General features: G+C 56.0%; 2 protein-coding genes and 1 non-coding gene across 5 annotated transcripts; all 3 read right to left on the reverse strand.

The window, feature by feature from the left end:
- Window positions 1–10,611: 10,611 nt before the first annotated feature.
- Window positions 10,612–19,511, reverse strand: ZNF70 (zinc finger protein 70). Of its 3 annotated transcripts, none has more exons than XM_070065938.1 (2): window positions 19,230–19,511; window positions 10,612–14,908 (listed from the first exon to the last, which is right to left on the reverse strand). In XM_070065938.1, the coding sequence occupies exon 2, from the start codon at window positions 14,828–14,830 to the stop codon at window positions 13,478–13,480; it is 1,353 nt and encodes a 450-aa protein (XP_069922039.1). In that variant the 5' UTR covers window positions 14,831–14,908; window positions 19,230–19,511; the 3' UTR covers window positions 10,612–13,477. The 3 variants fall into 3 exon arrangements, with proteins under 3 accessions (XP_069922039.1, XP_051693084.1, XP_002724055.1); XM_051837124.2 differs by having other exon boundaries at window positions 19,201–19,511; XM_002724009.5 differs by having other exon boundaries at window positions 19,024–19,511.
- LOC127488338 (U6 spliceosomal RNA) lies at window positions 10,642–10,748 on the reverse strand. The gene has a single exon (XR_007916014.1). It is a non-coding gene; the product is annotated as a U6 spliceosomal RNA (small nuclear RNA).
- Window positions 19,512–20,528: 1,017 nt separating the features above from the next.
- VPREB3 (V-set pre-B cell surrogate light chain 3) lies at window positions 20,529–22,926 on the reverse strand. Its single transcript, XM_002724010.5, has 2 exons — window positions 22,496–22,926; window positions 20,529–21,020 (listed from the first exon to the last, which is right to left on the reverse strand). Exons 1-2 carry the CDS (start codon window positions 22,542–22,544, stop codon window positions 20,698–20,700), a joined length of 372 nt encoding a protein of 123 aa, XP_002724056.3. The 5' UTR covers window positions 22,545–22,926; the 3' UTR covers window positions 20,529–20,697.
- Between the last annotated feature and the right edge of the window lie 167 nt (window positions 22,927–23,093).

Genomic DNA, 23,093 nt, shown 5'->3' on the forward strand with positions numbered 1-23,093 from the left:
TCCCAAATGCCCACACTCGGCCCCAAGTTCCAGGAGACTCTCCCGTAGCGTTACAGTGACATAACCCAAGAGAACCAAGATACCCCTCAGTCACAAACACTGTTCACCCTGAAAACGACCCCAAACTGAACCGACAGCACAACCAACGCTCCACGGACAACATCCCAGACCCCACAAGCAGAAGCTGGTGGGAAAGCGACAACACAGCCCACAAACACGTACTCCATAAAATATAAAATCAATCCATCAAGAAAACCAATGCGCAGCTCGGGTCCCAGTTCTCAGACGGCAGCTCCCCCGGCCGCTGACAGGAGAAACCCTCATTCCAGTTCGCCCCCAGGAGCTTCATGGCGCGAGCAGCGCCTGCCACAGGGCGCCCAGCGGCGCGGCGACGCCCACAGCCCGCGTCCGTCCCCCGGCACGCACGCCCCGCGCCCTCCACGCCTCTCCGCGGCTCCCACCTCCCTGAGGAGAGCGCCCGCCCCGGCCAGGCCCCACGGACGCGCCACAGACGCTGACGCGGCGCTCAGCAGGCCCGCGACGCCGGGGAGCTGGGGCAGCCGTCCACGGGAGAGTTCTCCTCACGCACCCGCAGACCCGCGCTCTCTCCAGGCGGCCCTCTCCGCGGCAGCTCCACGTGCCTGGCTTCAAGCCTGGCCTCCGCATGTGCTGCAGTCCACAGTGCACGCCAACGGACGACAACAAATCCAACGAAACATAAAAAAAAAAATGGCCGACGCCACTGCACAGCATACTCATAGCCTCTGTATTCAAATATGGGCTCCGGAGGGACTCTTTTCTATTGGATAAGACGGGAAGAGCAGCATCCAATCAGTAACTCTGTGCTTGTGCATGCGTAGCCACTGTCCTCCGTCTGGGCCGGTCTGCCACCTCTGGAGACCCCGCCCTGAGCTGTGGAGGACAGCGCTTTGCGCCTGCGCAGTGATGCGGCACTGGCGAGAGCGCGGCAGGAAGGCCTGGCTGCCTGAAGAGGGCGCCCCTGCGAGCCGGCGCCCGCCAGCTCCACACTCTCCAGTCCCGCATCTCAGGGCTGCCCCAGAAGCCGGGCGCTGACAGCTGCGGGGCCTGCACCCCGGGACGATCAGCACAGCCCCCAGCGCTCCTGGAGGCCCTGCCCGAGAGCGCCCCGAGCGGCCACTGCTGGCATCGCCTCCCTGAACCAGACTCGTTCTGTCCTACCCTCCAAGGGCAGCTCCCCTCAGGGGACCCCCATCAGTCCCCACCGCGCTCCCCGACTGCAGGCGGCCGCAGCCAGCAAGGAGGAGCGCGACCACCGCAACCCCGCGACCGGGCTGAGCCCGGGGCGCGCGGGCGCTGGAGGCGGCGCGCTCCACCCGCGCACGAACGCCCGACGCGGGGCCTGCAGGAGCCGGCCCGTGGCCCCTGGGGTCCGTGGGGTGACGGCCGCCGACCCGGACGGGGTCCCCTGCGAGTGGAAGCGGAGGCACCACGTGACCGCACGGAAGGAGCGGGGTCAGCGGCCACGTCGGTTAAAAACCTGACCCCAGAGGATTCTCGCTCTGGATGGAGCTTGGGAAGCAGCAGGATGCTGGAGAACCCCGAGATCTGCAGCCGGATAGGTCTGGATTCGAATCTGGACTCCCCCGCTTACTAGGTGCGGGCTCCGAGGAACCTGCCTTCACCTTTCCCGGCCTCATTTCCCCACCACTGCTGCAGGCCCACTTCTCACATCTTATCTCTGCATTTACAGGTTTCTTAGACTCAGCTGAAAGGCCGGGTCGTGCGCCGTGTGCCCGGTTTCCCGTCCTTTTGTGTCCACTCTATCACGACAGCAGCAGTGACTCATTTTTACGTTAGCGTCGTTTCTCCTGCTGGATGGTGAACTGCACAACGCAGGGCCTTTCCGTCTCGTTCCTGCCTCTGTCTCCAGGGTGCAGCACAGTGACTGGGAAGCTGTACGTGTTCCGTGCATATGTGAAGAAGGAATGAATGGGTGCCAGAGCGCGGGGAACGGGTGTGCGCAGAGGGACACACGGCGCAAGCTGGAGATGCCGGGCCATAGGGGGCAGCCGCAGGATGGCGTCTGGCCTCTGGGGATGAGGGACATCCTTCGGGGAGAGAGGATGATGCGCCTCACAGAAACTGCTTCCCTCCCCGCCCACCTCAAGGCCAGGGCTCTTCGTGGGGGGATGGGATGCTCTTGCAGCAGGTGGCCCAGGGGTCCCAGCCGGTGGGCTGTGGGAAGGGGCAGGAAGCCTGGAGGGGACCCACTGCCTTCCTGAAACAACAGAGCTCTTTGGAGTCCCCCAGTATTATCTTCCCGCCTGTGCCTCTGCCAAGCCCCCTTCCCGCTGTGGAACAGCAGTAACAGCAGAGACCTCGTCTGTGTGTGTTCCTCTGATGCAAAGCCCCAGGGAATGGGTGCAAGGGCTACAGAGGGACAAAGGCACCGGGAGGGCTCCTGGGCCCAAATGTGTCCTTAGCTGAAGAGTTGATGTTATTTTGGGGAGAGTAGCATGCAGGCTATGGAAAGCCCTCTTCCCACTCCCGCCCTCCATCCATCCAGCTGCCCCTCTGGGTGTTCCGAGTTCCTGAAGAATCCTTCTGGGAAGTGCGTGCTCCAACAACCAAGTCCCTGCTCTTCCTGCAGCAGGTGAGTTCCACATACACTGTGTCTTGTCCCCTGGATGCCACGCCTTGGCTCTCTTTCCATACAAGCTTATGAGAGAGTGGGAGTTTTCCTTTTTGCTGTTGTAGCTCTTGGCTACACAGTATCCCTCGGAGTCAGTGTCCTGGGGAAAGGCCCCTAGTGTCTCAGGAGCCAGGCTCCAGCCCCCCATGCCCAGCTGTGTGCGTGCAGGTGGTGAGGAGTATGGAGGCAGGACACAGAGTTAGAGACTGAGTTAGGACACAGTTAGAGAACCTGACACCTTGCTGCCCACTGAGGAGCCAGGAGCTAGGTGTGGCTGCTGAGCCCTGGAAACACCCGAATGGATATGTGCTCTTCAAGGAAAACATGCACAGATTATGAGGATTTAATTCAGAAATGTAAAATATCTTATTTTATAATGACTACAAGTTATCATAGTTTGAATATATTGGTTAAATTGATCCAAATTAATTTTACCCAAACCAGCTGATGAGATATTTCTCTCTCTCATCTCTCTCTCTCCAATGTCACTCCAGTAGTTAGAAATGAGCAATAAGGGGCTGGCGCTGTGGCGCAATGGGTTTAAGCCCTGGCCTGCAGTGTCAGCAACCCATATTGTCCCCGGTTCAAGTCCCGGCTGCTCCACTTCTGATCCAGCTCTCTGCTATGGCCTAGGAAAGCAGCAGAAGGTGGCCCAAGTCCTTGGGCGCCTGCTCCACATGGGAGACTCAGAGGAGGCTCCTGGCTCCTGGCTTTGGATCAACTCAGCTCTGGCCATTGCAGTCATTTGGGAAGTGAACAAGAGGGTGGAAGACCTCTCTGGTTCTGCTTTTCTCTGTAACTCTTTCAAATAAATCTTTAAAAAAAAATCAGACAGGGGCTGTGACTTTGGACTCTCAGTGAGCCCCAGCCGGTGTGGCATCTCCTGGACCGAGAATGCCAGGACCCTGGAGAAGCATTTCTGCGGCTGGCGCCTCGCGGACATGAGCCCCACGGGCCACCAGGAAGCAATGAAGCGCCTGGCAGGCAGGCCCTGAATGATGCCAGCTATGACTGTGACAGCCGCACCACCCAATGCAGAAAAGAGCCATCTGATCATATCCAGTTTTCTGCCTCTCCCTCAAGTTAAGAGGCTACGGAGATTGGAAGGAACCTTAGAGTCATCATATAGTGGGGATGTAGGCAGCTCCAGGGGGAGCCAACATCTGACAGCTCGTTGGCCACGTCCCCACAGAGTGGGTGGATGACTGACAGCTCCAGCTGAACTGCAGGACAGCTCCCTGCTGAACCACAACCCGGCATTGGTGGGTAATTGACAGTCCCAGCCAAACCGCCTGTTGACAGCTCCTCGCCCACCCACAGGGGTCAGTGATTGACAGCTCCAGGGGACTTTCGTTTTTCAATGGCCACAGCCAACATTCTGCAGGCCATCTGCAGCCAGCCCATACAACAGCCTGGCCCAGACCACATGACAAGTCCCTTTCTGTGTGCCATCCAAACTCCCTTCTCTTTCTGTGCACCTTGCAGGCCCACCTCCCATGCACCAGCAAGAACCCCTGCCCCTCTGCCAGGAGCCAAAACTACAAGTTCCACAATGTTGGGAATCTGCAATCATTGCTGCTTGGAAATATCCAACATGGCTGCAGGATGTCCCCCCACGACCTTTAGCTCATTATAATGTCATAATAAAATTACCCTGGGGCATGCCCATCCCCATCATGCACTTGGGGCCATGTTTCTGATATTTTCTACAAAGGGATATGGGCAGTGTTCATGGCCTGCTCCAAACTCCACCCCCTTTTTAATATCAGTTGGGCTCCACCCCAGACAGGATCCACCATAGGCCTAACCTTGTTAACAGGGCTTTATCCTTTGCTGGGTTTTTCCTTGAGGGGGGTGCTTTTCACTGCTGGGTGTTTGTTTTTTCTTGGCATATTTGCAGGGCACTGGATTGAAGCAAAAGAGCCAGCACTCAAACCATCACTCCCATAAGAGATGTGGCCATCCCCAGAAGCAGTGTCACCCACCGTGCCACAGTGTCTGTGCCCCAGCACTCATTTTGAGCCTAACTGTACTCAATCTTTTCTCTAAGTATAAAAAGTGATGTGCAGTTTTTAAAAAGAAAGCAGACTGAGAAGTATCCTCAGAGTGAGGAAGCAGGGGCAAGTGGCTCAGTCACACAGCAGCCACTGGTGGGCCAGCCACTGCACAGCCCAGCAGTGACACCTGCAGGTGCCTCCCCTCCAGGCAACGGGGTGCCCCTGGGGTGGGACACTGGGCGGAGAGAGGCTTCCGGGCCGAGACTCCAGTATCTATGTGACCCAGGTAACATGCCAAGCAGCCCGCAAGAGGGGAAGTGTGCCCCCTGGTGGCCGTCACCATAGCCCGAGGCAGCTCTTGGCTTGTTGTATTGTTTTTGTCTGTTTTGGTGGGAGATGCGGGCACTGACGACTCTGTACTTTTGAGGGTGCCAGTGGTGCGAGGCGGATACTGGTCCAGAAGCACAGGAGCACCCCTCCCTTTTCTGGGGATTAAGCAGGGAGCACAGGGCCCCATGGCCACAAGGGACCCTCTCTCGCTTCTGGAGTCCCAGGAGGTGCAGAGACAGGAGCAGAGGTGCTCCCGGCCATCTCCAGATGAAAGGTGAGCCAGCCTGGCTGAGAGCGGCAGTACCAGGAAGCAGCGATTTGGGAACAGGCAAGATCCCTCTGGGTTTTGGGTGGCTTTTATAGGTGCCTTTCTAAAGGCCACAGGCTGTCACCAGAGGGCGCTCTAGACCTCCCCGGGTGGTGCTTGACCACTTAGATGACTGCCTACGGTAACACGCCCACCAAAGCAGAAAGTGAGAAAGGGTGGTCTCCAGCATAGGACTCCCACCAGCATTCGGACAGCTGGGCAAGCGCTGGACCTCCGGGTGCGGGAAGGGTGATCCACACATCTTGGGTCAAGAATGTCCACCACCTTGCACCCCGGTTCTGCATCACCAGGCAAGCTTCTGACTTGGTTTCCTGAGTTACCAGTTACTGAAGATTGGTTTTCCAGTAAGTAAAGGCTTTATTGCTCCCTCAGCCCCAGTGAGTTGATGAGCTGGCATTCTAGGAAATACACCCAGCATGAGTAATGCCCTGAGCTTCCACTCATCCCCAGCAGCCAAGCAACCAGCCTCAGCCTCCCCCCTCTGCAACAGGAGAGGCCGGAGGGAGATGCTGGCAGGTTCTGGGGGGAGGTAGTTGTGAGGAGCACACAGCAGTGGAGCGGTGAGGAGCAGATAGGTAGTATGGGTGGGAGACAAGATCCGGGTCCCCTCTTATGGGCTCACTCAGGAAGGGGTTCAGGGGTTCGTGGACCTGTGATGTTCAGTAGTTTGCTACACCTATAAGTGTTTGCTAAAATGTAACAATGTACTGGGTAAAGTGCCCTCTGAAATGCCAATATCACATATAGGAGCTGGTTCCTATCCTGGCTGCTCCACTTCTGATCCAGCTCCCTGTTAATGTGCCTGGGAAAAGCAGCAGAGGATGGCCCAAGTGTCTGGACCCCTGCCACCCATGTGGGAGACCCGGATGAAGCTCCTGGCTCCTGGCTCAGCCCTGGCTGTTGCAACCATTTGAGGAGCAAACCAGTGGATGGAAGCTCTCTGTCTCTCTCTCTCTCTCTCTGTCTCTCTCTCTCTCTCTGTCTCTCTCTCTCTCTCTGTCTCTCTCTCTCTCTCTCTCTCTCTCTCTCTCTGTAGCTCTTTCAAATAAATAAATCAAGGAAGGAAAGAAAAATAGAAAGGAAGAGAAGAGAAGAATCTGGGGACTAAGTATAAAAAAGTGATGTGCAATTTTTAAAAAGAAAGCAGACTGAGAAGTATTCAGAGTGAGGAAGCAGGGGCAAGTGGCTTGTTCACACAGAAGATTAAATATTTCAAAAAACTAGTAGTGGGGTGGGTACTGTGGTGCAGCAGGTTCCACCGCCACATCCCATATCAGAGCACAGGCTCAAGTCCTGGCTCCTCTGCTTCCGAGCCAGCTCCCTGCTAATGCACCTGGGAAGCAAATGATGGCTCAGGTACCTGGATCCCTGCCACCCACAAGGGTGACCTGCGTGGCATTCCTGGCTCCTGGCTTCAGCTTGGCCCAGTCCTGGCTGTTGCAGCAATTTGGGGAATGAACCAACAGATGGTTCTATTTCTTTCTTTCTCTCTCTCTCTCCCCCTCCCTTTCAAGTAAATAAATAAATCTTTTGTGTGTGTGTGTGACAGGAAGAGAAGACAATGAGAGAGAGACAAGAGAAAGGTCTTCCTTTTCCGGTGGTTCACCCCTCAATGGCCACTGCGGCGGGCGCACTGCGCTGATCCGAAGCCAGGAGCCAGGTGCTTCTCCTGGTCTCCCATGCAGGTGCAGGGCCCAAGCACTTGGGCCATCCTCCACTGCACTCCCGGGCCACAGCAGAGAGCTGGACTGGAAGTGAGGCAACCAGGACAGAATCCGGTGCCCCGACTGGGACTAGAACCTGGGGTGCCGGTGCCGCAGGCAGAGGATTAGCCTATTGAGCCGCGGCGCTGGCCCTAAATAAATCTTTTTAAGAACACTAGTAGTATAATAATCCACTGAGCTTCATATTTGCTGAGTCCAGGGGTGATGTGCAATCATCCCTCCACGTTACAACTGAGGATGCTGAGAGCCAGACACTGTGACTCCAAGAGTGGCCTGGGGGCAGAGCCTGGCTCTGACCCCAGATGGAACCGAAAAGACGAAGAAGAGCAGGTGGGCCCAATGGCAGACCCCTATTTTTATATATATATTTATATATATAATATGTATTTATATAAATATATATTTTATAATATATTGTATATTAAATATAAATATATATTATATATTTATATATGCTATTTTATATTATATATTTTATATATAGAGAGAGAGAGACTAAAGTGAAAATAAACTATGCCTTGCTCAACAATCACCTAGTCAGGAGTGGGGACCATCCAGCCCATGGGCAGCTATACAAGGCCCACAAAATCCTCTGGTCTGCACCTGCCAAGGCAACTGCAGGTGGGACTCACAATTCAAGTCATCCATGCAGGGCTGTTTTGTTTAAGCTGATAATTGTGGCTGGCCCACAAGTGATATTATAAATACTCACCTGGCCCTTGGTGGGAAGAAGCTGCCCCACTCCTGATAAATGATAGGAGAACTTTTTATATCACAAGAAAAAGAATTACAAAAAGAACCAGAAGCAAAATCCAAGAACTCGCTGTCTGTAGGGAACAGAGCCATAGCAAAATATATGCACAAATTTAAAAACACAAAAATGCCAAGCTGAACTCTGTCATGCAAATGCCAAGTTCAAGAAAAGCAGGAGGCATAGTGGATAAAGCGGCCACCTGCAGCGCCAGCATCCCATATTGGCACCGGCTGGAGTCCCAGCTGCTCCAGTTCTGATCCAGCTCCCTGCTAATGTGCCTGGGAAAAGTCCCTGGGCCCTTGTACCCACATGGGAGGCCCAGAAGAAGCTCCTGGCTCCTGGTTTCTGATTGCTTAGCTCCAGCCATTGCAACCAATTGTGGAGTGAAGAAGCAGCAGATGGAAGACACAGTCTCTCTCTCTCTCTCTCTCCCCCCGCCCCATGCCTCTGCCTCTCCATAACTGCCTTTCAAAAAAAAACTTAAAGAAAGAAAGAAAGAAAGAAAGAAAGAAAGAAAGAAAGAAAGAAAGAAAGGAAGGAAGGAAGGAAGGAAGGAAGGAAGGAAGGAAGGAAGGAAGGAAGGAAGGAAGCAGGAAGCTTCAAGAGAAGTTTCAGCTGGGAGCATCAGAAAGGGCACTAAAGGGCTGGCACTGTGGCTCAGTGGGTTAAAACCCTGGCCTGAAGCCATATGGCCACCAGTTCTAGTCTCAGCTACACCTCTTCCAATCCAGCTCTCTGCTATGCCCTGGGAAAGCAGTGGAAGATGACCCAAATCCTTGGGCCCCTGCACCCATGTGGGAAGACCTGGAAGAAGCTCCTGGCTCCTGGCTTCAGATCGGCACAGCTCCAGCCATTGCGGCCATCTGGGAAGTGAACCAGCAGGTGGAAGGACTCTCTCTCTGTCTCTATATCTCTAACTCTTTCAAATAAATAAAAATAAATCTTAAAAAAAAGGCACTATAGGACTGCGTGACAGCGACGCCCTGAACTTCCGGATGCAGACGTGTGTGTGCGTGTGCGTGTGTGTGCGTGTGTGTGCGAGGGCAGCCCTCGGGTGTGCATGCGTGGACGGTGTGGGCGCCAGCCCCTGCCTGGCCCATGGGGAGGGGTGCTGACCCAGTGAGGAGCCCCGCCTGGGGTCCACTGCTGCCCCCTCGCCTCCTCTGGCCCCAGCATCTCTGGGTGTTTGGAATTCGGTTTCTGTGGTCTGGATCCCCCACCCCGTCCCTGTTCTAGGCAGTTGACAAAGGCAAGTGGGGTGGGGGCGGCTTGGGTGGGGTCTTCTTTCCTGTGTGTGTGGTGTTCACCGGACAGTTCTGCCCGTCCCCACTGGCCTCCCCCTCCTATTTGTACGGTACGAGCAATAAAGACACTCATTTCAAAAAAAAAAAAAAAAAAAGGCACTAAAAGGCACCGGTGTTCAATATATCACTAGGCTGGCGCCGCAGCTCACTAGGCTAATCCTCCACCCGCGGCGCCGGCACACCGGGTTCTAGTCCTGGTTGGGGCGCCGGGTTCTGTCCCGGTTGCTTCTCTTCCAGGCCAGCTCTCTGCTGTGGCACGGGAAGGCAGTGGAGGATGGCCCAAGTGCTTGGGCCCTGCACCCGCATGGGAGACCAGGAGAAGCACCTGGCTTCTGGCTTTGGATTGGCCCAGCATGCTGGCTGTAGTGGCCATTTGGGGAGTGAACCAACAGAAGGAAGACCTTTCTGTCTCTAACTCTGCCTGTCAAAAAAAAATATATATATATATATCACTATTAAATACATGTGCCCCAAATATCACACGTTATTAATCATTTATACCCTATTTCCCAAAAATGAGGTGAAGAAACCGCTCCCCTAACATAGCAACATGCAGAAAGGAGAAACAGAAAAGTGAAATGGAACCCCATAGAGAAAAGGCACAAGTGAAAATCAGCCTATTTCTAGATCATGTAAGTGAGCGTTCTAATGGTTTTCAGATCATGGAGACCTTTCAAGGTACAATGGCTAGCAGGGAACCTCCTCAGAACCAGCCATTCACGCACACGTCCACACAGCCATGCCCAGTCCTCGAGGGTACCCTTCTGCAGTCCATGGACTCCAGGTTAAGACCTCTGATGTAGAGGCTGGTGCTGTGGCATAGTGGCTAAGCCTCCACCTGCAGCACCAGCAGCCCATGTGACTGCCGGGTTCGTTCCCAGCTGTCCCTCTTCTGACCCAGCTCTCTGCTTATGGCCTTGGAAGGCAGTAGCAGATGGCCTGAAATGCTTGGGCCCCTGCACCTGCGTGGGAAACCCAGATGAAGTGCCTGGCTCCTGACTCCTGGCTCCAGGTCAGCTCAGCTCTGACTGTTGCAGCCATTTGGGGAGTGAATCAGCAGATAGAAGACTCTCTCTGTCTCTCCCTCTCTCTATCTGTAGCTTTACCATGCAAATAAATCAATCAATCTTTTTTAAAAAGGTGGGGGATAGCACTGTGGTGTAGGGGGTAGAGCCACTGCCTGCAGTGTAGGCATTCCATAGGGGTGCTGGTTCTAGTCAACTTCAATCCAGCTCTCTGCTTTGGTCTGGGAAAGCAGTGGAAGATGGCCAAGTGCTTGAGCCCCTGCACCCATGTGGGAGACCTGGAATAATCTCCTGGCTCCTGGCTTCAGATCAGCACAATTCTGGCTGTTGCAACCATTTGGGGAATGAACCAGCAGATGTAAAACTTCTCTCTCTCTCTCTCTCTCTCTCTGTCTCTGTCTCTCTCGGCCTCTACTTCTCTCTGTGTGTAACTCAGTCAAATATAAATACAAAGAACTCTAACATAAACAAAAAGTTACATTAAGATAAATTTTTTTTATTTTTTTCTTATATGGAACGCTTCACGAATTTGCGTGTCATCTTTGCGCAGGGGCCATGCTAATCTTCTCTGTATCGTTCTAATTTTAGTATATGTGCTGCCAAAGCGAGCACAAGATAAAATTATTTTTAAAATTGATTTAACAAATAGAGCTCATGGAATAAAAAACACATTTTTCTGAGAGTACACAAATGTTTTATAAAAACTGATAATATATCCAACCCCAAAGAAGTTCTACAGACACTGAAGACATGTTGATGCCACAGGTCCATGAGAAATAAGCAGCACTGATGACCTCAGTAATCATCATTTGGAAATATTTAAAAAAAATAGTAACCTTTGAACCCAAAGGAAATTCTTATTAGCATAACAAAAAATATCACATGTCAAGACTTATGGAGTGCAAAGTCATAACTCTAAGAAACAAAATCACAATGTACCAGAAATATCAAAAATATTATTATATCTAAGTAGAATGGCAAAGTATTAAGCCAATTTTTTTTTCCAGGAGAGAGGAGACTTTGGCAGAACAACTGAGTTTGCAAAACAACATCACGAGTTGGTGTCTTAGAACATTCAACACCTAAGTAAGCCACTTCCATGAGAAGAAGGAAAATGTAAGACAAGGAAAACAACCAAATGAAGAGATGTCCCCACGTTGAGGGGGACAGCCCCTTAGAAGCTGACATTCTTTGAGACTCTAAAGGAGAGGGCTTCTTTAAAAACACACAACAGTACCAAGAATTTGAACCGAGGGAACCAGGCTCTGCTCACTGGTCTTACCTTGCTCACGTGAGACTCTGTGGACCCTCGCAAGGGGATGGGGAGTGGGGTCTTAATCCTTCTGTTATGTGAAGAGAGGGAGGGAGCCGGAGGAAGAGAAAGTGCATATAGAACGGGGTGGGCAGGGGCAGAGGGCTGAGAAGCTGGGTGTGGGTGCGGAGGGTGTCCAGCAGGGGGCAGCCTGAGCTGCAGGTGAGTGGCTCAGAGGCAGGGAACAGGGATCTGCTGACACCAGCGTGGAGCTGCGAGAAAGCCGTCCACCAGCGCTTTTAAGGAGGGTGGTGATGTGTGCAAAATGATGCTCTGAAAGTCAATTTGGCTGGGCTGTGGGGGACAGATGGTGAGGGAGGGGCTCTGCGCGAGCAGGACAGTCCTGGCCGACAAGAGAAGGGGCAGCGGAGGTAGCTCTTTCAGGGGCCCTGCCCAACGCCGCCAGCTGCCCAGCTGCCCAGCTACAAGGGGCATCCTCTCTTCACACTCCAGAAACGGAAAGAGACCCTGCAGACGGGCTGCCTGAAGACAGAGTCGGTCCCCGGGCTTCCACAGCCCCAGATTCTGGGGGGACTCTGGGCTGCTGGGTGCCGCAGAGTGATGCCGCACAGACACGGGCTGCACCGAGGCACGGCCAGGGTGCTTGCTGGGAGCTCTCTGGCTCATCACGTCTGTCATTTTGAATTCTCTGGCCTGCCACACCCTACTTATTAAGTAACCGGTATGGCCATCTTAGGTTGATGCATCAGAGCTACAGGTGATGCCACACTGAGAATCTGATCCGCTGAAGTGAGCAGCGATAGCTGGGTTCACGTGAGTCCAGCCAGAAACGCTGGGAACCCTTCACCGCGGCTCAGACTGCCACTCCCGCCACTAGATCTAAGGAGTGTGGAGGAGCGAACACGGAGAGATGCTGAAGCTGGGGGCCATCAGCCGGACACTGTCCGCCCAAGCCCTCTCCCTGGGGCAGAGTGGCCTCCCAGCTCGGCTCAGACACTGGGAGCTGCCGGGGACGTGCTCAAGCCCATGTGTGGACGACACAGCAGCACGCGACACCTGCAGGCTTCGAGCTGGAGGCAGCGAGGGGCAGCCTTGACCAGTGAGAGGCCGCTGCAAACCCTGCTGTTTCAGAAACCAGATGGGGACACGCCTCCAGACTGCAGGGTAGGGGTCCCTCGAGGTCTCTGTCCTGCCACGTGGCTCCACTCTGAGCAGGAGCCTCACACCAGCCCTTAGAGGTACCCGGCGGGGTCCCCTCACCCCCATCTCATAGATGGGCCAATGGAGCCTGGGGGAGGTCATGCTCAAGGCCAAATGGGTGGGAGGGACGGAGCTGACCCTTGAACCCCGCTTGACTAAGCCACAAGCCCCTCCGCAGAGCCACATCCCCCAACACTGGGGACATGTGTTGGGGAAGCCACAGGATCCGCCATGTGGGACCCAGGCCAGGCTGATGCGCGAGGCACATTGTGGTCTTGGGCATGATCCTCGAAGGCAACAGTGTCCAGTGCCTGGGCTGAGTCAGCCAGCCTCAAGCATCCACTGGCCACAGGGCCAGCTGCCTCCCCCGCCCGTGGCAGGCCAGGGACACAAACCACCTCCCCCCACCCCCGCCCCAGGAGGAGGTTAAGACCACGCCCTTCAGCCTCAATCCCAGCACCCAGGCTCCCAGACCCTCCTTGGCTCCCTTAGCCTGTTCTGGCCGCCCATACCCCAAGCTGGCGGAGAACTCCATGTGGCCACTTTTTCCTGCCGCTTTTTTTTTTTTTTTACGCTGTTTCTGAAGCTCCTGGAAACACCAGACTACAAGGTAGAAAAAAATTAAAAATAACAGTTCATCGGCCATTTTCCGGGTTCCCATTCTGTCTTCCTAGATTCTGGCACAAGGACGTCTCGCAGGCTCAGGAGGCAGACGGGAGCACGCGGAGAAGAGGGAGAGGCGGCCCCCTCTTGGGGCTCGCCTCCCTGCAGCCGCAGCTCCCTTCCCGTCGGCGGAGGTGGGGTGACCCTGTCACCGGGGAGGCGTGCGGGGTCCCGGAGACACCACAAGGCGGATGCGGGCGTCCTCCTACGGCGCGGCGGCGGCGGCGGCGGCGTGGACCTTCTGATGCCGGATCAGGTGCGAGCTGCCCCTGAACGCCTTGCCGCAGCGATTGCACACGTAGGGCTTCTCCCGCGTGTGCGTCTTGTAGTGCTCGATGAGCGCCGAGCGGTGGCGGAAGGCCTTGCCGCACTCGCACACGTACGGCTTCCTGCCGGTGTGGATGCGCTGGTGCTGGATGAGCGCCGAGCTGTGCCCGAAGGCCTTGCCGCACTCGGGGCACTCGTAGGGCTTCTCGCCGGTGTGGACGCGCTGGTGCTCGACGAGCGACGAGCTCTGGCTGAAGGCCTTGCCGCACTCGGGGCACGCGTAGGGCTTCTCGCCGGTGTGCGTCTTGCGGTGCTCGATGAGGTTGGAGCTCTGGCTGAAGGCCTTGCCGCACTCGTCGCAGGCGTAGGGCTTCTTCCCGGAGTGGACGCGCTGGTGCCGGATGAGATGGGACCGGTGGCAGAAGGCCTTGCCGCACAGCTCGCACGCGTGGGGCTTCTTCAGGGTGTGGATCTTGCGGTGCTGGCTCAGGCCCGAGCTCTGGTTGAAGGACTTCCCGCACTCCTGGCAGCGGTAAGGCCTCTCCCCCGTGTGGATGCGCTCGTGCTTGCGCAGGCTGGAGCTCCGGCTGAAGGCCTTGGCGCACTGCCCGCAGGCGTAGGGCCGCTTCCCAGTGTGCGTCTTGCGGTGCTGCGTGAGGGCGGAGCTCTGGCGGAAGGCCTTCCCGCACTCGGGGCAGCCATAGGGCTTCTCGCCGCTGTGGATGACCTGGTGCCGCAGGAGGTGGGAGCTCTGGCTGAAGGCCTTGCCGCACTCGCAGCACTCGTACGGCCGCTCCCCGGTGTGGATCACCAGGTGCCGGAGAAGGTGCGAGCTCTGGCTGAACGCTTTGCCACACTCGTGGCACGCGTAGGGCTTGGCCGGTGGCGGGGCCCTGTGAGGGGCCTTGGGTCCCGGGTGCCCCCTGCCCACGTCCTGGCAGTCGCCTGGACTGGCATCTTCTCCACGGCGGATCATCTGACACAGGCTGAGGTCCGATTTCTGGAGGAAAGTCTGGCCAAACAGCTCCTCATTGGGGGATCTGGCTCCCGGGGAGGGGCTCAGAGGCTGCACCGGGCTCGGGCACAGGCTGAAATCGCCCTCGTAGTCATCCCGCTCCTCGTCCTGCCCTCCAAGAGGGATCTCCTTGTAGATGACAGACATTTGCTCCAAGCCTCGCTCCTGGAGAAAAGGGTCCCGGAGGTCCTCCCCTGGGAACAGCTCTTGCTGGGCCTCCAGTCTGTCCTCAAACACAAAGGCCTCGCCAAACTTGGCTGCCGGGGGAGCCTCCATTGCGAATCTAGCGTCGCCCCAACGGTTGGATTTCTGTTACAGCGCTCCTCTTTGGGCTGCCCTCACTATCCTCATGATCTGGGAAAAAAAAAGGGGGGGGGGGACTGTGAAGTCTACAAGTCCCTGGCCTGTGCCAGAATCCACGCCAGAAACCCCAAAGAAGCACATGACATGTAGCCTGCGATGTGGCATGGTGGGCTAAGCCTCCGCCTGGGGCGCCAGCATCCCATACGGGCACAGGTTCACGTCCCAGCTGCGCCACTTCTCATCCAGCTCTCTGCTGTGGCCCGAGAAAGCAGAAAATGGCCCAGGTATGTGGGCCCCTGCAATTAAAAACAAAGACATGGCCGGCGCCGCGGCTCACTAGGCTAATCCTCCACCTTGCGGCGCCGGCACACCGGGTTCTAGTCCCGGTTGGGGCGCCAGCTCTCTGCTGTGGCCAGGGAGTGCAGTGGAGGATGGCCCAAGTGCTTGGGCCCTGCACCCCATGGGAGACCAGGAGAAGTACCTGGCTCCTGCCATCAGATCAGCGCGGTGTGCCAGCCGCAGCACACTGGCCATTGGAGGGTGAACCAACGGCAAAAGGAAGACCTTTCTCTCTGTCTCTCTCTCTCACGGTCCACTCTGCCTGCCAAAAAAAAAAATAAGACACAGCCTTGCCCTTGAAGTGAACCCAAATAGGCAGGCAGACACAATCAAGTGTCACATCATCGAGTTTAGACCGTAAGAGCGGAAGGCGCCCGGGAAGGTGGGCTGAACAGGAAGCGGAGGACTGTGGGAAAGGGCAGGACTCTGGCAACTGGATGATGATGTCAAGGTGAACTGTGTTGGAAAAAAGGGAGGGAGAGGGAGAGGGGAGAGAAGACTCCAAGACTCCCCTCCTACACTAGGTTAACCTCACCCCTCCACGCCAGGACCTGACCAGCCTGGACCCTCTCATTCCCTACCCCCTGCCTGCCCACTTCTGAGTCCTCACAGAAGGCGGCTCTTCCCTCTGTCCTCGCTGCCACTCCTCGGTTCAGGCCTCAGTGCTCCTCCCCAGGAAGTTGTCAGACCTGCCTCTCACCTGGCCACTACCTCCAGCTTCTACTCCTCCGTCTGGTCCAAGTCCCTACACTGACACCAAAGTCAAAACACCCAAAATGCAAGGCTGAGTGATGGTACCACTCCCTATCCTAGGGTCTTGCAAGAAGCCAAGGCCTCCCCCAAGTCCCTCACACCTGGCACTTCCAGCCTCATCCCAACCCAAACATCCCCTCAGATCCCTGACCATCTCAGGCACACCTCCTGCACTACGACCCCCCTGCTGTATGTACGTAAGCTGGGAACCATGTCCCCTGCATTTGGGGAATCCCCAGCCTAACAGCACAAACCCAGTGAACACAGTTGTTGAATAAGTGAGCAAATAGGAAAAAACAAAGATTTTCTGTGCTACAACTGTTGCTATTTATTTATTTATCCCAAAGAACACTATATTCAGGGGCCAGCACTGTGGCTTAATGGGTGAAGCTGCCACCTACAAGCAGCACCAGCATCCTATATGGGCACTGGTTTGTGTCCCTGCTGCTCTGTTTCCCATCCAGCTTCCTGTTAATGCACCTGGGAAAAGGGGCGAAAGATGGTCCATGTGCTTAGGCCTCTGCGCCCACACAGGAGACCCAGAAGCAGCTCTAGGCCACTGACTTTGGATCAACAGCGCCAGCCGTTGCAGCCATTTAGGGTAAACCAGCAGATAGAAGACCTCTCTCTTTCTCTCTCTCTAACCTCCCCCCATATGTCTTTCAAATAAAATAAATCTTTTTTTTTTAAAAAGTGCATCTAAAAGAGAATATTTTTTAAAATGTTATTTTTAAGAAAGAACACTTAGGCCGGCACCGCGGCCTTGCAGCGCCAGCACACCGGGTTCTAGTCCCGGTCGGGGTGCTGAATTCTGTCCCGGTTGCCCCTCTTCCAGGCCAGCTCTCTGCTGTGGCCAGGGAGTGCAGTGGAGGATGGCCCAAGTCTTTGGGCCCTGCACCCCATGGGAGACCAGGAGAAGCATCTGGCTCCTGCCATTGGATCAGCATGGTGCGCCGGCCACGGCGGCCATTGGAGGGTGAACCAACGGCAAAGGAAGACCTTTCTCTCTGTCTCTCTCTCTCACTGTCCACTCTGCCTGTCAAAAAAAAAAAAAAAAAAGAAAAGAACACTTTATTCAAATATAGTGTCTTGGAGATATAAATAAAACAGACACAAGCAGAGCTGCTCCAGGTGAAGGGGGGAGGGTGGTTCAGCAGGGACCAGGACGATGGTTTGAACACCACAGCCCAACTGCGATGGCCCCCTGGGAGCCCCTCGGAGCCCCACTCAGAACCTTCTGTGTAGATGCAGGGGAAGGCCCTGTTACACAATACTGGCAGTAACAGCTCACGCTCCTGAGCACCTGCAGCCAGCTCCCCACTATCAGAACTTTCACAGGGGCCAGCGCTGGGGCACAGCGGGTAAAGCCACCACCTGCAGTGCCGCCACCCCATGTGGGCACCGGTTCCAGTCCCAGCTGCTCCATTTTCCATCCAGCTCTCTGCTATGGCCTGGGAAAGCAGTGGAAGATGGCCCAAGTGCTTCGGCCCCTGCACCTGACTGAGAGACATAGAAGAAGCTCCTGGCTCCTGGCTCCTGGCTCCTGGCTCTGGCCTGACCCAGGCCTGGCTGTTGCAGATATTTGAGAAGTGAACCAGTGGATGGAAGAATGGAAGATCTCTGTCACTCTGCCTTTCAAATCAATCTTAAAAGAAAAAAAAAATGTGCATAAACACATCTCGTTTAATTCTTACGTCTGTATATGAAGATACCATTATCCTTACACTGAAATTTAGCAAGTAACTGGCTCAAGGAAACATGCTAACTTAATCAGAATAACTATGATGGGAACTCATCCACAATTGGAAATGATTTTTTTAAGGTGTTTCTACTAGTAGAAAATCCAGGTGTAAGAAAAAACTCAAAAATGTGTTGGCACTGTGGTGTAATAGGCTAAGCCTCCACCTGCGGTGCTGGCATCCCATATGGGTACCAGTTAAGAGTCCCAACTGCTCCTCTTCCAATCCAGCTCTCTGGTTATGTCCTGGGAAAGCTGTGGAAGACGGCCCAAGTGCTTGGGCACCTGCACCCATGTGGGAGACCCAGAAGAAGCTCCTGGCTCCTGGGTTCAGATCAGCCTAGTTGCAGCCATTTGGGAGTGAACCAGCAGATGGAAGACCTTTCTCCTTGTCTCTTTCTCTCTCTATAACTCTGCCTCTCAAGTAAATAATTTTTAAAAATAAAAAAACTGCATAAATTAAAAAGATTCTCAAAAATCCTTTGGTCATTTCCGCTCTTTTTCTCATCCCCCTCCTCTTCAGGACGCCAGTGTCTCCCACCTTTACAGCTATGTCACCCAGCCTATGCCCTTCGACCTCAGCAAATCCAATAACACTCCATTTTTACCCCTGGTTCTCCTCTTCTTAGGACCACCCGTTCCCCATCTGGCTTAGCTCCTCTCTGATCCGCACCTCCTGGCCTGCTAATTCCCAAACCTAAACCGTTCAGCGTTGCCAAGGAAAATCGTAAGACTAATGTATGGCATCAAGATGAAGTTCAAGTCTGCAACTTCAGCCGGGTCCTCAGCACTTGGCTGGGGCATCCAATGACCTCATTGCCACCCGCACCTCCTTCTCTGGGGTTCCTGCCCCAGATACGCTGCCTTTGGTCCCCGAGGACTTGGGCTTTTCCTTTCTGTTGGATTTAATTGACAGGACTTAAAACTCAGTAGGCTTCCGGCTTTCTCTTGACACACGGGGAGATGGAAGCCTGCCCACAGGGGTGCATGAGAGCTGCACACCTCTCCCCCCCACTTCATCCTCTTGCTTTCTCCCAAGTCTTCTCCCCAGGTTCCGAAGCCCTGATCCCTCGATCCTGGTCTCTGTGGACTGCAGCTCCTTCTCCACCCACCTGTGAACTCCGACCGCTTCCAAGGTTCCCTCTTTAGGAGTCTTGCAGTTCCCCCTAGGCAGCCCCAGTCCCCACTCTGGATACAAACTCGGCAATCCTTAATGTGTTCAGCGCTTTGGGACCAAAAACCCCAAAGGTTTGGGACCTCACGCTTCCCATCCCTTCTCGGAGCCTCCCCCAGCTCTTACTGCAACCCCCGGGGCCTGGGCACCTGGCAAGCCCACCTGGCGGTCCCGGCTTCCTGGCAGGGAGGCCCGACGGGAGCAGCGGACCCGCACGCGCTGCCTGGGCGGCGACGCGGCGCCCCTCCAGGCTTCCCACCGATCTGGGACACTCAGGGCCGCCAAAGGGACAGGTGGTCAGGCAGACTCGGGTCAGCCGAGGACACGGGGCCCACTCACCTGGGGCGGGGCGGGGCGGGGCGGCTCACCTGGGCCGGGGCGGGGCGGGGCCGCGGGCGGGGCGGGGCCACACCTACCTCGCCCCAACCCGCGGCCGACGCGGCCTCGCTCCGCCGCAGCTGCTGACGCGAAGCCCCCCAGCCACCCCCGGCACCCGAAGCCCCGCCCCCGGCCCGCGGGCACTTCCGGGACCGCTCTAGGCTGAGCGGAGGTCCCGGCGTCTCGGTGGTCCCGCCGCGCCGGCGGAGCGGCTGTCGCAACCCCGCAGGCGGCTTGGATCTAGAGGGCTCGGGGACGGTGGCTCCGGACGTGGGTAACGCCGAGCTGTGCCGGAATTGGGTGGAGTGCAGAGGATAAACAGGGCGGGAGGCGCGGGCGTAGCTAACCCCGCCCCCAGGCGGGCGGCACAGGTCCCGCTGCACCTGACCTAACGCTGGGTGCAAACCGTAGGCCACCGCGGCTTCTGAGGTCTTAGGAAGGCGAGGGTATTCTCAAAGCAGTCGTTCGGGTGTCCCCGCACGGGCCCAGGGCTCCTGTTAGCCGCCATCCCCACTTTGAGGCCAGCTATGGGCCTGCCTGCCCTCCCCCACCCCGACCCCCACGAGATGAGAAGGAGCAGGGCGGGTTTCGAGGGGTGGGGGGGCGCACAAGGACTTGAAGGTGGCTGCGAGTGTAATAGGAGACCCTCTCGTGACCCTACAGCCCCCAGCTCTGTGCATCTGAGGGGCTGGAGACCTGTCTCGGAGCCCACACCACCACCACCCTCCACCTCCACCCCCGCTCTCAGCAGCCCAGGTGAGATTGCCCAGCCTGTGGCAGAGCCTCCCTCCCAAGACCGCTGCCTGATCACAAGGGACCAGTAGAACACAGCGTCTCTTGATTCTGACCTTGACACCTGCCCACCGGCCTGCAGCACCCTCAGCTGTGGTGTCAGGTGCCTCGGAGTGCTCCTCCAAGCCCGCCCACGCACACCTGGCTCCCTGCCCCCATCAAACACACATGAGGGTCTTGAGTAAAGACGCGGAAGGATAGGCAGGGGCTACCCCTCCCCAAGCCCAGTAGCCTGGGCTCCCTGGGGACCAGCTGCCCCAGACCAGAGCGTTGGACCACAACCAACCATGCAGAGCCAGGAGCTACACCACCTAGTTCCTTCTTCTCTCCCTCAGGCTCCCGGGTTACAGGAAGTGCAAACCACCAGTCTGAGACATCCCCCCACCCCGGGGATGTGGGGGAAGGCTGGGCCACACCCCAAGGGTCTCAGGTGCTTCCTCTTTGACAGCAAGAGGAGACCCCACCCTCACATTCCCAGATGGACGGACCACAGTCGCTTTTTCAGCCAGGACCACATAGCCTTCAACAATCGCTGTTGTTGAATGTGGAATGGTTGGAATCCATTTTACAGAGGAGGGAAAACAAGGTAGTGAGGGGCCCAAGTCGGGAGCAGAAGCCAGGGTGGGAGGGCAGTGGGGAGGCACTTGTCCCACCCCCCACCCCTCTCTAGAGATCAGAGGTGTAGCCCACAGAGCAGTAGTAGTCTGCATCATCCTCAGGTTGCACCGGGTTGATGGTGAGGATGCAGGCGTTGTGGGCCGCGTCCTTCGAGGCCGAGAATCGGTCTGGAACGTCCTCAGGGCGGTGGTGGTCCTCCTCCGAGCGGTAGTAGAGGAGGTAGCGGGGGGCACTGCCCGCCCTCTGCTGGTACCAGGACACGCCGTAGTCCCAGATGGACGCGTGCTGGGGGCTGAGCGTGCAGGACAGCTGAGCCACTTGGCCGGGGAAGACCAGCAGTGCATCCGGCTGGGTCAGGACTGGCTGGGAGACTGAGAGATATAGACCCACTCAGGCCTGGGCTGGGCTGTGTCTCTCCTGCTCTTACCCTAGGAAGACCCAAGGGTGCCCAGAGGGTTCACAGCTCAGTGCCACGTTTGGGGAGAGGGAGGAGGAGGCCTGCTTCCACAAGACTTAAGATGCCCCCTCCGGGCCTCCCTTTCCCTTTGTGAGTGAGGGGTTTGGAGCCCACCCCTTGCCTGTACACGCTTCACCCCTCAGTCTCATGTCTCTTCTAAGCCCGGGCTACAGACGAGCCGCCCCCAGGAACTTCCTGAGCTGTACCCCTCATCAGCTCAGCCCCTGGCTGCCAGGAACCTTCTCTGAGTTGCCTTGGGGGCCCTGTAGGATAGAGATCAGCCCACACCAACTTCCCTGTGAAAAGTTAAGAAGAGGGGCAGAGGCTGCCATTGTGGTGCAGCAGATTAAGCCGCTGTTTACAATGCCCACATCCCCTGTTGAGCGCCAATTTGAGTCCCGGCTGCTCCACTCCAGCTCCCTGCTGATATGCCTGGGAAAGCAGAAGATGGCCCAAGTGCTTGGGCCCCTGCCACCCACATGCAAGACCCAGATGGAGTTCCAGGCTCCTGGCTTTTGGCCCCAGGCACTGTGGCCATTCAGGGAGTAAATCCGCAGCCGGAGGACCAGTGTTGTGGTGTAGGGCCAGCATCCCATATGGACCTGGTTCAAGTCCCAACTGCCCCACTTCCAATTCAGTTCCCTGCTGATGTGCCTGAGAAAAGCAGCAAAAGATGGTCCAAGTGTTTAGGCCTCTGCCATCCACATGGGAGACCTGGGTGAAGCTCCTGGCTCCTGGCTTCAGCCTAGCCCAGCCCTGGCTGTTGCAGCCATCTGGGGAGTGAACCAGAAGATGGAAGACCTCTACATTTTTTTTAAGGTTTATTTATTTATTTGAGAGGTAGAGTTAGAGAGGAAGAGACAGAGAGAAAGGTCTTCCATCCTCTGGTTCACGCCCCATATGGCTGCAACAGCTGGAGCTGCACTGAGCTGAAGCCAGGAGCTTCTTCTGGGTCTCTCCCAGGCCATAAGCAGAGAGCTGGATCAGAAAAGGAGTAGCCAGCACACGAACCAGTGCCCATATGGGTGCCAGTGCCACAGGTGGAGACTAAACTCACTATGCCACAGCGCCAGCCCCCTCTCTCTCTCTACTTGGTCCTCTGTGTGTCAGAAATAAATAAATCTTAAAAAATTAAAAAAAAAAAAAAGTGACCAGCTGCAGTTTCTTCAGAGACCACAAGGGGTCAGAATCTAAAGGTATCCTAGTAATCTGGTCATTCACCAAGTGGGGAAACCAAGGCCTACTCAGGACAGGATTCTCCTCCTCACTGCCCTTCCTATGACCCTCTCCCCTGTCCCCATCCATTGCTTCCTTGCAGGAGCCTTATGGGGCCAGTGCCAGCTCCTCCCTCCCCCTCCCCCAGGTGAGCCAGGCCCAGGGAAGGCTCACCTGCCAAGAAGGCCCCGGTCAGAAAGAGAGCCAGGTACCGACAGGCCATGGCCAGAGGCAAGGCGGCAGGTGGGGCGTCTTTCTGCTGAGTTCTGCTCCAGGTGCTTGGAGGCAGCAGGCTGGGGAGGCCGCTGGACCACAACAGGGCATGCAAATCAGCTGCTGACTTAGGAGGGAGGAGCGGGGGCTGGGGCCAATGGCCAGGGCCTGTCACGGTCCTGGCCCCTCAGGGACCCTTCCAGATCTGAAGCCCGGAAGTCCTCACGTGGAGTTGTATACAGCAGGGGCGCTGAAATTTCCTTTTTAATTGAGATATCACTACCATACAGAAAATTACACAAATCTCAAGCACACATTCAGTGATTACATATACATATTTAATACACACACACATACGCTTGCAACTCTTACCTGGGTCCAGTTTTAGAACATTTCCAGCTCCCCAGAAGACCCTCCCCCACCATGTACTTTCTGGGTCAGTAACCGTCTCCACCCCCACACCCCCCAAGGGAACCATCACTCTGCCTTCTGACACCTTAGATGAGTTTTGCCTGCCCTTGAACTTCAAATAGAAGTGGAATGACTGTGCTTCCTCCTC

The sequence above is a fragment of the Oryctolagus cuniculus genome, chromosome 21 (genome assembly GCF_964237555.1).
Source record: "Oryctolagus cuniculus chromosome 21, mOryCun1.1, whole genome shotgun sequence".
NCBI classification, from domain to species: Eukaryota; Metazoa; Chordata; class Mammalia; order Lagomorpha; family Leporidae; genus Oryctolagus; species Oryctolagus cuniculus.